At 38.8% G+C, this 11,891-nt stretch overlaps 3 protein-coding genes across 4 annotated transcripts; 1 reads left to right on the forward strand and 2 right to left on the reverse strand.

The window, feature by feature from the left end:
- Positions 1-5,597: 5,597 nt before the first annotated feature.
- Positions 5,598-7,324, forward strand: LOC104742917 (GDSL esterase/lipase 3-like). Of its 2 annotated transcripts, none has more exons than XM_087483798.1 (5): positions 5,598-5,974; positions 6,043-6,191; positions 6,288-6,521; positions 6,608-6,863; positions 6,945-7,324. In XM_087483798.1, the coding sequence occupies exons 1-5, from the start codon at positions 5,707-5,709 to the stop codon at positions 7,040-7,042; spliced, it is 1,005 nt and encodes a 334-aa protein (XP_087339924.1). In that variant the 5' UTR covers positions 5,598-5,706; the 3' UTR covers positions 7,043-7,324. The 2 variants fall into 2 exon arrangements, with proteins under 2 accessions (XP_087339924.1, XP_087339925.1); XM_087483799.1 differs by having other exon boundaries at positions 5,598-5,988; positions 6,069-6,191; positions 6,937-7,317.
- A 584-nt stretch (positions 7,325-7,908) lies between these two features.
- LOC104742916 (polyubiquitin-like) lies at positions 7,909-8,393 on the reverse strand. Its single transcript, XM_087486625.1, has one exon. The coding sequence runs from the start codon at positions 8,391-8,393 to the stop codon at positions 8,019-8,021; it is 375 nt and encodes a 124-aa protein (XP_087342751.1). The 3' UTR covers positions 7,909-8,018.
- Positions 8,394-9,313: 920 nt separating this feature from the next.
- LOC109128606 (polyubiquitin-like) lies at positions 9,314-9,697 on the reverse strand. The gene has a single exon (XM_019235299.2). The coding sequence runs from the start codon at positions 9,695-9,697 to the stop codon at positions 9,314-9,316; it is 384 nt and encodes a 127-aa protein (XP_019090844.1).
- Positions 9,698-11,891: the final 2,194 nt, after the last annotated feature.

Consider the following 11,891-nt stretch of genomic DNA (forward strand, 5'->3'; position numbering starts at 1 on the left):
TATATGCTAAACTTTCAACAAGACGTAATGAATGATGATGACAGAATTTTATACACCCTGATGAAGTAGATGAATATTTTTTTTCCTTTTTTTTTTCTTGTTTTTTATTTTTATTTTTGGGAAAAAAAGATATGTAAGTAAGGGTGCGATTTTGAAGGCGATTAGGGTTTTGTCGTGCGCTGCACGTTCCACAGCGTCTCGGCAGTTGGCCGTCGGAGTTTCTCATGATGGTGGAGGGTACTGTCGGGGTTTCGAATACTGTTTCCAGTCCGTAGAAGGAGGCTACGACTCCTAAATCTTATGCTAATGTCGTAGGAAGTAAGCCAAGCCTCACGAAGTTTGATTTTGAAGTTTCGATGGTAGATGGAAAGACCACGGTCGCTGTTCCAGATGCTATTCTCAAGGATTCGGTGCCTTTGTGGGAGGATTTTCTCATTGGTAGGTTTCCGTCTGAAGCGCCTCATGTAGCCAAGATCCATGTTATTGTAAACAAGATCTGGGATTTGGGGGATAAAAACATTAAGATCGATGTCTATGCAGTCAATGAAACAACAGTCAAATTCCGTATCCGTAATGCGTCTGCTCGCCTGCGAGCACTCCGTAGGGGTATGTGGAACATCTGTGCTTTGCCAATGATGGTTTCGAAGTGGTCTCCGATAGCAGAGGAGGCCCAACCAGAGATTCGCACAATGCCTTTGTGGGTTACAATCAAGAATGTTCCGCATTCAATGTTCACCTGGGAGGGGCTTAGCTTTCTTGCAAGTCCGGTGGGTGACCCTAAGAGATTGCACCCGGACACTGAGCTAGTTACTAATTTTGATGATGCTAAGATTTTTGTGGAAGTGGATCTTATGCACGAGCTACCAAAAACGTACTATTTTTCAGTGCGTGGAGTTGAAGCCTGTGTGCAATATGAATACCCTTGGCTGCCTAATCGTTGTGGTTTCTGCCGGAAGTGGGGCCACTCTGTTGACGGCTGTTTGGCAAAGCTAGCAACTGCATCTTCGTTCCCTGTCTCCGTTCAACCTGTTTTGACGGAAGCGGCTGTTACTGTTTGCGTTAATGTGTCGATCACCACGCCAGTGGTGGAGCAACCTAAGCCTGTAGAACACACCATGCCTGCGGAAGGAGAGGACACTACTCTGCCTGAGCAAACTATGCCTCTGGCGGACACTACTCTGCCAGTGGTGAAGTGTGCGGGGCACGTTACGGATCCCAGCTCTGATGCATCTTCTGTTCCACTGGTTACTGAGAAGGAGGGTTCGGGGACTGCAGAGGAGTGGACAGAAGTTACTACTTCGGGTGGTAAAAACTCACAAGCAATGAAAAAAAAAATAGTTTATGGTGCGGTTCAAATTGCTTCTCCTTCCCGGTTCGCTACTTTGGGAGATACTGAGGAAGGGGAGATTGAACCTGATGCCGTGCTTGCTGCAGTTGAGAAATTTGGAGCTCCTCCTGTCTCTGCAACAGGAAATAAGTCTGTCTTTGAGTCAGTTCGCCAGCTGTCAGTGCCTAAGGATCCTGTTACTCTTCGTGTGCAGCAGCCGAGGAATTCAAAGGATGCTCATAAGTTTTTGTCTGACTCATCTAAAAAAACCAAGGACGCTGGTCCTCGAAGTTTTGGCAGAAAGAACTCTTCTCGCAACCGTTAATGTCGGGATTTTTCTGGAATATTCGGGGTTTTAATAAGTCAAATAAACAGGATGTTGTCAAGAAGTGGGTAAGGAAGAATGGTTTTCAGTTTGGTTGTCTTTTGGAAACGAAGGTTCAAGAGCAAAATGTGGATCGTGTAATGAAAAAGGTTTTTGGTGATTGGCACCTTGTGTCTAACTATGGTTTCAGTTGGTTGGGAAGGATTTGGTTTGTGTCAAACCCGCAAACAAAGGTTCAGGTTGTATTCAAGAGTGGGCAGATGATCACTTGTTCTGTTCAGATGAGTGGTGGTGTGGATGAGATTTGGTGCTCTTGTATATATGCGTATAATACTGCAGCGGAAAGGAAAGCGCTTTGGGCTGATATTCGGAGGCAGCATGACTTAGCCTCTTTTCAGGGTAAGTCGTGGGCTCTGTTTGGTGATTTCAACGAAACTCTGGACATTGAGGAGCATTCGAATGCTGTCTCCACTCCGTTGTTAACCTCTGGGATGCGTGATTTTCAAGACGTGGTACGTTATTGTTCTTTATTGGAGTTGCGAGCTTTGGGTCCTTTGTTTACCTGGAGTAATAATCAAGAGAATGGTCTTATTTGTAAGAAGCTAGACAGAGTTCTTCATAATGTGGACTAGTCTCAATCCTTTCCACATTCTTACTATTTGGTGGAGGCTGGGGGATGCTCTGATCATCTCCGTGGCAAGATTTACTTTGATTCTGAAATGCAGCAGAAGAAGGGACCTTTTAAGTTTACTAATCTCATGGCTTCGCAACCAGAGTTCCTACCGAGTGTTGCAGACTATTGGCAGACTACTCCAGCTCTCTATCTTTCTACGTCTTCTTTGTTCTTTCTAAGCAAGAAGCTAAAGCAGTTAAAGCATGTTCTACGAGAGCAAAGTCGCAACACACTGGCTGATATTTCTCGGCGAGCAATGGTTGCTTATGAGGATCTTTGTGCAAAACAACCAGCGTCTCACCTGCATCCTACGCCTTAGGATGTGGCGGAGGAAGCAGCGGCTCATGCTCGTTGGGAGCGGGTTACAGGTTTGGAGGAGCGATTTCTCAAGCAACGCTCTAAACTTCACTGGTTGAATGTGGGAGACAAGAATAACAGAGTTTTTTACAATGCCATCACAGAGCGCCAGTCGCAGAACTCGATTCATGAGATTGTCGACCCTAATGGTAATTGTCTAACTGCTATGGATGATATTAAGGCTGAAGGGATTCAGTTTTTTACACATTTGCTAACGCATAAACCAGTTGAGTTCACTGGTATCTCTGTTGCAGATTTAAGGGTTCTGTTACCTTTTCGATGTTCTGCGGATCAGCAAAGCCGACTTCTTCAAGAGGTTTCAGCACTGGAGGTGAAACAAGTTCTCTTCTCCATGCCTTTAAACAAATCTCCGGGTCCAGATGGTTTCACGGTGGAGTTTTTCAAAAGTACTTGGTCTATCCTTGTTTCGGATCTCACAAAGGCTGTCCAATCTTTTTTTGCATTTGGTTTTTTGCCAAAGGGTGTTAACGCTACAATCCTGGCTCTTATACCAAAAACCACTTCGGCTTGTGCAATGAAGGATTACAGACCAATCTCCTGCTGTAATGTCTTATATAAGATTATCTCCAAGCTTTTGGCGAACCGTCTCAAGACTATCCGAACCAATCTGCTTTCATAAAGGACCGCTTACTCATGGAGAATTTACTTCTTGCTACAGAACTTGTCAAGGACTATCATAAGGAGGAAGTTTCCTCCAGATGTGCGATGAAGATAGATATTTCAAAGGCTTTTGACTTGGTGCAGTGGCCATTTCTCTTAAATGTATTATCCGCTCTTGGTTTGCCGGATGAGTTCATTCACTGGATTCACCTTTGTGTGTCTACAGCAGCTTTCTCGGTTCAGGTGAATGGAGAGTCCACGGGTTTTTTTAATAGTGAGCGAGGGTTGCGTCAAGGTTGTTCATTGTCTCCCTACCTCTTTGTCATTTGTATGAACGTGTTGTCTGCTATGCTTGACCGTGATGCAGCTGCGCGTAAGTTTGGCTATCATCCCCGTTGTCGTAGTCTAAACCTTACCCACCTTTGTTTTGCGGATGATATCATGGTGTTTTCTGATGGGAAAGCTTCTTCTATGGAAGGTATTCTAGAGGTCTTTAGGGACTTTGCTGCAATCTCGGGTTTGTCAATCAGTTTGGAGAAATCGACTCTGTTTTTAGCAGGGGTTACTGGTCGCACTAGGGAGGACATCCTTGTCCGCTTCCCGTTTGCTTCTGGTTCTCTGCCTGTTCGTTATTTAGGGCTACCCCTGCTCACCCAACGAATGACGGTCCATGACTGTGCTCCACTCATCGAAAAGATCTGTAGTCGCATTGGCTCATGGAAGAATCGATTCCTCTCTTTTGCGGGGAGGTTGCAACTGCTTCGTTCAGTGATTGCAAGTCTAACCAACTTCTGGGTTTCTGCTTTCAGGTTACCGAGTGCATGCGTCCAGGAGATAGAACGGCTTTGCAATGCTTTCCTTTGGTCCAGTCCAGAGCTTGATGCTAAGAAAAATAAACTTGCGTGGGTAGATGTTTGTATGCCTAAGGAGGAAGGTGGTCTTGGGTTGAGGTCGCTTGTTGAGGACAACAAAGTTAGCTGTTTCAAACTGATTTGGCGTATAGTCTCGGCCACATGCTCTCTTTGGGTTAATTGGATTCAGTGTGAGCTGTTAAGAGGGGCTTCTTTTTGGTCAGTAAAAGAGTCTACCACCAGGGGCTCTTGGATGTGGAAAAAACTACTCAAGTATAGGGCGCTTGCAAAAGAATTTCATAAAGTGGAAGTTGGTGATGGTATGCTTACTTCTTTTTGGCATGATAATTGGTCTTCCCTCGGTTGCCTTTTTCCTCTGCTTGGGGGAGGAGGTTTCATTGATCTTGGAATCACTTCGCAGGCAACAGTTGCAGAGGTCCTGCAGGACCACTCAGTCCGTCGTCGGCGATCTGTCATGTTGACCTAGGTTGAATCAGAAATAACTGCATTACAGGCTCGTGGTCCATGTGAACACACCGACATTGCTCTTTGGCGGCGGTCAGACAATTCCTATGATTCTCAGTTCTCCACCACTGAGACTTGGCTATAGCTTCGTCGTGAAGGGTCACAAGTGGGTTGGTATAAGAGTGTTTGGTTTCAATACTCTATACCAAAGCACTCTTTTATTTTATGGCTAGCGATCCGTCAGAGACTCAATACCGGGGATCGCATGCTGCAGTGGAATTGGGGTCTGAACCCTTCTTGTGGCCTCTGCAGTGCCCCGCTGGAGACAGTTTCTCACTTGTTTTTTGACTGTGGATACACTTCACGTGTTTGGCAGGCTATGGCTCGTTCCCTCTGCCCTCAATTTTACTCAACTCAACTCTCGCAGCTCTTGATCCTCCTCTCGGGTACGAATGTTAAGGGCACTGTTTGTTTTCTCTTACGCCTTGCTTTTCAAGCCACAGTCCATACCATTTGGTTGGAGCGGAACCGTCGACGACATGGAGGCAATCCTAGTACATTCAGTTCCTTGATCGATTGATCAGAAACAAGCTTCTTACTTTGCAGCAGCATACTACGAAGTTTGCGGATGGGCTTTAACTCTGGCTTGCTTCTCATTCTTAGTCTGATATCTCTCAACTCTTTTATACCTTTTTGATTAAAGTCTAAAACAAGGATGCATTTATTGTAAAAAAGACTTTTTTTGGGTTTAAATATATTTTTACATTCATTAAAAAAAATGAATATTTTGACTAGTCGGTCTTATATAAAAATGAGCAGGTAGAAACAGATGGATTAATATAAATCGTGAGGCTATCTTCGTCAACTTTCACACCTTCACTAATTAATAATAAACCACATTTCGAATTCGAAAATTCAAAGTGTAAAACAGTTTGACTACATGAATTAAGAAAAACTAACCAAAAATCTGAAAGTAAACAACACATTATCTACAGCGATCACCTATGATCTATAAACAAAACAGAGCATTTATATATATAAACAACACATATCATTTACGATAACACCAAGAAGACAGCATTTCAACATGAAAACCTCAAGATTAGTTTCGGTCTTCTTATTCGTTTACGCAATAATCCTATCGATCGGGTCTATCATCTGCAAAGACAGCAACAATCTTGTAACGAACCAAGCCGCGTTGTTCGTGTTTGGAGATTCTCTGTTCGATGCCGGAAATAATAACTACATCGATACTTTCTCAAGATTCCGAGCTAATCTCTGGCCGTACGGCCAAACAACGTTCAAAAATCCCACCGGAAGAATCTCCGACGGACGTTTGATTCCTGATTTTCTCGGTAAAAATTATAAAGTGTTCGATTCTATAATTACACTGTCTTCTCATTAATTACTTAGTGTTTAACAGTTTTTTCTACTTACATGGCAACGGAGTACGCTTGGTTACCGTTGATCCCGCCAAATCTACAACCAAGTAACGGTAATAACCAATTTACCTATGGGGTAAATTTTGCTTCAGGTGGTGCCGGAGCTTTGGTCGGAACCTTTCCCGGAATGGTAAAGTTATATATTTTATCGGTTAGCACGAGTTATTACATATCTATAATAAAACGGTGAAATTCTTTTTTTTTCTAATTTGTTTCACTGTTCAAGGTGATAAATTTGGAGACACAGTTAAATAACTTCAAGAACGTTGAAAAGAGGTTGAGATCTGAGTTAGGAGAGTCAGAGGCTAAGAGGGTTTTCTCAAGAGCAGTTTATCTATTTCATATTGGAGCCAACGACTATATTTATCCGTCCCTTTTTGCAAATTCTTCAACTTCCCAATCCAATTCCAAAGAGAATTACTCCGGTTTAGTTATTGGTAACATAACCATTGCAATCAAGGTAAATAAAAGTATATCGAAATAATTCTCAAAAGAATTTTTTTTTTTTTTTTGTTGAAATGAGAGAACGTGTTTCTGTGTCCTTAGGAAGTGTATAAAATTGGAGGAAGAAAGTTTGGATTCTTGAATTTGGGAGCGTATGATTGTGCACCAGCCTCATTGATTATAGACCGAACAAAGATAGGATCTTGTTTCAAGCCACTCACCGAGTTGATGAATCTGCATAACAAGAAGTTTCCTAATGTTTTAAGGCAGTTGGAGCACGAACTATCCGGATTCAGATACGCCCTTCACGATTATCACGCTTCTTTATCCGAAAGAATCAACAATCCTTCAAAATACGGTAAAACTTATATGGTTATTACATGTAATTATGTAAGATTTCTAATTTGTGTTTAATTTGTTTTGGTTGGAAGAGTTTAAGGAAGGGAAGAAGGCATGTTGTGGGACTGGACCATTAAGGGGAATCAATACGTGTGGAGGCCGAGTTTTGGGACCAGCACAAGGCTACGAGTTATGTGAAAACGTTACGGATTACTTGTTTTTCGATTCATTTCATTTGACAGAGAAGGCTCATCGACAGATCGCAGAGCTTATTTGGAGTGGACCGTCAAATGTTACCGGACCTTATAATCTCAAAACCCTGTTTGAATTGAAGTAGATTTTGTCGATGTATACATACATATATAGGTCCTAGCTATTAAAATAAAAGACGAGGTTACTATCTTGTATAGTCCTAGCTACTAGTAGTCATGTTCTTTGTGTTGTTTATAAATACTAAGAATTGATAAGTGTTTGCAAGAATATGAACAATCTGCTCAAAAGAAGAATTTTAACTACAATCACAGTTACTAGACCGCAAGTAACATGCATAGGAAGGTAAATCATGGGTTTATCATGTAACACAAATCAGAAGATATAAAGTCTAGATTACAATTAGTTCAATTAATCAGCCTTAGATCTGAAGGCTCATTTTTTTTTTTCTTTTCTTCAACTCAATCTTTCACGCAGCAAGTTATGTAAAATTTACTGCTATTCTTTAACAGTTTGGTCTATTCAAAAGAAAGGTAACACAAATGATAAACCCATACGTGATTTTGCATATGTTTTTTGTTAGTGGTCCAACGTCTCTTATATAATTCCTTCTTTTGACCCTAATAAGATATTCATTTTCATTTTTTTTAATATTTAAATTGGTAAATTTGTTTAAATTTTTTTTCCGGAGCTAATTAGTCCTATTCTCTTTAATCCTTCTGATAATCTATTTTTAAGCTTATGGTAATATAAAAATATCAACTGATCTAAATTCTAAACTGATACCTAAAAAGAAGATCATTCAAAATATTTCAACTACATTTCCTTGTGAGTTGTGATCAAGTCAGGGAAAATTACCAAAAAGTTTTTGGCAAAAACGAAAGCTTAAAACATCTTATTGTGTTTAAAACAAAACGCCAAGTAGCTAGAACAGATAGCCTTTAGAGAATATAAAGGAAGACATTCAGCAAATACAACCACTCTGCATAATGACAAGGTTCGCGCGGGGTCTGATGTTGTAGTCAGCTATGGTGCGACTGTTTTCAAGCTTCGTGCCATGAAAGTTCAGATTCAGCTGGTCCACTGGGGGTCCTCCTTGATCATGGATCATGGTCTTGACATTTTTAATGGTATCGGACCCCTTAACCTCTAGGATGAATGTTTTCTCCTTTATAGTCGATACAAAAATCCGCATGACTGCACCCGGACCAGGATCCGGACCAAGGCCAAGAACCAATTGACGTGTAGGTCCATGGCTCTTGAGGTCGATGATGTCCGAGCTATCCTCCACTTCAAGGTTTATGTTCTTTCCCTTCACCGTAGTAAGCGAGATCTGCATTGCAACACTTCTCGTGTCTGTCTTTCTTGGGGTTTTATTTTATAGATGTTTAGAGAGTGATTGATAAAATAATAGTATAAAAAGCTTTGGAGACTGGAGAGTGAACAATTTGCTTTCATTTACAATTTCCCATAATAGTTTGTTATATTGACCGTTTATTTGAATTACAATTTCCTATAACATGAATGGTTGTGATTTGTAAAAACGTAATTGCCTTTTCGTTTCTTTTTTACGATTTCCAATTTTGCCATTTGTAATTTTTTATTTTTCGTCAGTCATCAGTAAAAAAAAAGGGGAAGTTTTATTGAATTATTAGTTCATCAATTATTAGTATGCTTTTGCCTAATATTTTTTCTGAAAGTTGGAAAGCAACGTACGTAAATAAGTATTCTTTTTTAACACCGGTGTATTCTACATACAAATTAAAAGAGACAAATGATTAGTTTCGATGGAAATATCTATTTTCGGTACTTCTTAAATTACGTAAAACATTGTCTTTTAGATCACAGAATAATACTCATTTTTATATCAGTCATTATTAGCCTTAAGTTTAACCAATGTTTTAGAAAATGTTTACTGTAATTTAGTTTCTTAAACCGTACTTATCACTTAATCCAAATCGTCATGTTTTTTTGCGACTATGTTACATAATCACATTAGTTAGATTTTTGTGTTTGATTCGTCAAGTTAGGCATGCACTGGAGAAAATTGATATTACGAGATGTAATCGTTATCTTATCGTTCTTGGCTTCTTGCGCTTTTCTTTCAGGTATTAAGTAGTAATGGCCGGTTATAATTCTTATTTTCCTTGTCACGACACAGAATGAATCAAACATCTACTGAATAGTGTTTGGAAATCGAACACCATGTATTTGGAACTGATATAGATAAAAGTTTTGGAAAATAAACAGAGAGACATTTTAGCAACCGCATTGAGCTACCATCGAGAGAAGTGTCGACTCATCCTCGATATCACAGTCAGCTATGGTGAGACTGTCATCGAGCCGCTTGCCTTCAAATATCAATATCTGATCTTTCACTAGAATGCCATCCTTCTCCTCAATCTTGGCCTTGATTTTTCCAATGGTAACGGACCTCTTAACCATGAAGGTAGAAGTAGTACCTCCGAGAGTTGATACAAAAATCCGAAAGGCTTCACTTGGACTAGGATCCGGAACAGGACCCAGACGCAAAACCAATCCACGCATCGGCTCCCCATGGATCTTGAGGTCGATGGAGTTGGAGCTATCGTCAACCTCTAGGTTTATGCTCTTTCCCTTCAAAGTCTTAATAGAAATCTGCATTGCAAAAGGAAAACCTAGCTTCTCTTTTCCTCTTTCTATATCTCTCTCTCTCGTAAAGGTTTTGTTTTATAATAAGGGTTGTGGGAAGAATTTACTTGTTTTACAATTTCCTATGATACTTACTCATTATTTTGACCCTTTTTGGAAAACGTCTTCTTTGACCAAAGCTATTAATGATCGATGAAGAAGCCAAAATGCTGCCCAATCGAATTCTTTTTAAAGAGTGGTTTTGCAATTTTACAATATTTGTGTTTCCTTCACCGTTAGTACATGTTTTACAACTTCTATCACGAGCGTATACAGTCCAAAAACCTTTGTTTCTATTCCCACTTCATGCTGAATTGCTGATACATCACTTCGGTCTCATTAATTTATATATATTATAAATAGAACCCTAGTTTCTTCTTTCTTGTGTCTCAAGACTAGTTTTCAGCTTGACATCAAGTCCGATCACCAAATTGAACTCGAGGAGATATGCGAACCGTAAATTTAAAAATGTATTTCCGGTTTCGTAGTGAGTACCGGTCACTGTAGAGATATTTAGTTCGGTATATAGGCAACGTAGTTCGTTATCACTATCTGAAGTAGTTACACTAAAACGTTCTATTTCTACTGGCCAAACTAGAATCGGATCCACGCTGTAATATTTCAGTTATCTTACATAAAATTACATATATAAAAGTTTTATAGTTTTAATTCATTTTAGTGTGGCTTACCGCACTTTTCAAAACAAATACTTCACGAGATATCTGCTATTTGTGTAATAAGTTTGTTTGAAATATAACACTCCTTTATAAATAAATATTTTTTATTTTATATAATTAAAAGGAACGAAAGAGAGTGAAACATATAATGGAACTGTAGGAGGGAATATGAATCGAATTGAACAGAAATTTACTTAAGATTTGGCTGTATAAGTTTGCATTTATTAATATGATATGCGACAAAAACATAATAATCTGGATTTATGAGTCTATGCATCGTATACATGAACAATAAACTATTTACCGACTTTGTTTTCCATAATTTATATACAGATGTTTTAGTTCATAGTTTAAAATTGTGTTATATATGATGTATTATATGTAAGTTATTAGTTAATTAGTTAGTTGGACTGTGTTTACAATGGATTTGTAATTATTATTGTGCATTTTTAAATAGAAGAATTATTATCCTCCATAGTCCATATCTTTCGAGTTTCGACACAAAATACATATATTGCTAAACTTAATTATTACTGTATTAGAATGATATTGGACACGGATTACAATATGTACAAAGTTACATTACATGTAAGCTAATCTCTTCGTATAGAAAACCCAAAATATTTTGTTTAAGAAAGATTACAAAGATTGCATTAGAGAATTTGTTAAGAGCATTATTTTAATAATATTACAAAATATATTTAGTTGATTCCAATTCATTTGGCCGAAAAATATATTTATATCTTTGATGTAAAAAAAAGCTAATCTTTCTAGTCTTATCTTTTATTAAAATATATATATATATATATATATATATATTCTAATTTTTCTAGATTTTTATTTTATTTTACACCAACCCCTTTCTAGTTTCTAGTCCCCTTATACTATTTTTGTTTCGATTATATCATATTCAATTTTTGTTTTTGTTTTGTTAATTAGTTGAATTAAAACGATATGGTCGATTCCTAATTAAATAGTTTTAAAGGCCATGGCCCATGGTTAATTAGCACCATCACAAATGATTGTAATTGAACCAACAAAGCCCAATCGTAGAAATAGATATTTTGAAAGCAGAGATCATGGTGGTTTTGATTGATGTGATCTGATAATTATGGAGATTGAATCCGGCTAACTGTGAGAGTTCCGGTGAAGTGGATTGTTCATTTCACTCCAGATGTCGGAGATACCATGAAGATCCGAGAAGCTTGAATTGCTCTGATTAATTTGTTGAGAGCCATATTCAAAGATAATTCTTGAGATCCCCCGATTCATGGCCAATTCGATCACTACCTTCCGCTACCAAGGGTGAAACCACAACAGATACAACCTGAGAGGACCTGCATGTCTCCATATTCGACAACTGAACAATCTAATTTTTCCCCAGTAAGCTACATTTCTTTCCCAATAGATATAGTCTTGACTCCTGAGTGCAGATTGATAGAATAAGCTTGATTTTGTTTTTATAGGTTTATAAAGTATGTGAAACGCCA

Source organism: Camelina sativa, chromosome 14 (genome assembly GCF_030686135.1).
Source record: "Camelina sativa cultivar CO46 ecotype springtype chromosome 14, ASM3068613v1".
NCBI lineage: Eukaryota > Viridiplantae > Streptophyta > Magnoliopsida > Brassicales > Brassicaceae > Camelina > Camelina sativa.

Excerpts from the sequence above, each read along its gene's own strand:
- LOC104742916 (XM_087486625.1), bottom strand. The coding sequence starts at position 8,393 with ATGCAGATCTCGCTTACTACGGTGAAGGGAAAGAACATAAACCTTGAA.
- LOC109128606 (XM_019235299.2), bottom strand. The coding sequence starts at position 9,697 with ATGCAGATTTCTATTAAGACTTTGAAGGGAAAGAGCATAAACCTAGAG.
- LOC104742917 (XM_087483799.1), top strand. The coding sequence starts at position 5,707 with ATGAAAACCTCAAGATTAGTTTCGGTCTTCTTATTCGTTTACGCAATA. Across the intron at positions 6,192-6,287 it reads TCGGAACCTTTCCCGGAATG|GTGATAAATTTGGAGACACA; the intron begins GTAAAGTTATAT and ends TCACTGTTCAAG. Across the intron at positions 6,522-6,607 it reads ACATAACCATTGCAATCAAG|GAAGTGTATAAAATTGGAGG; the intron begins GTAAATAAAAGT and ends CTGTGTCCTTAG.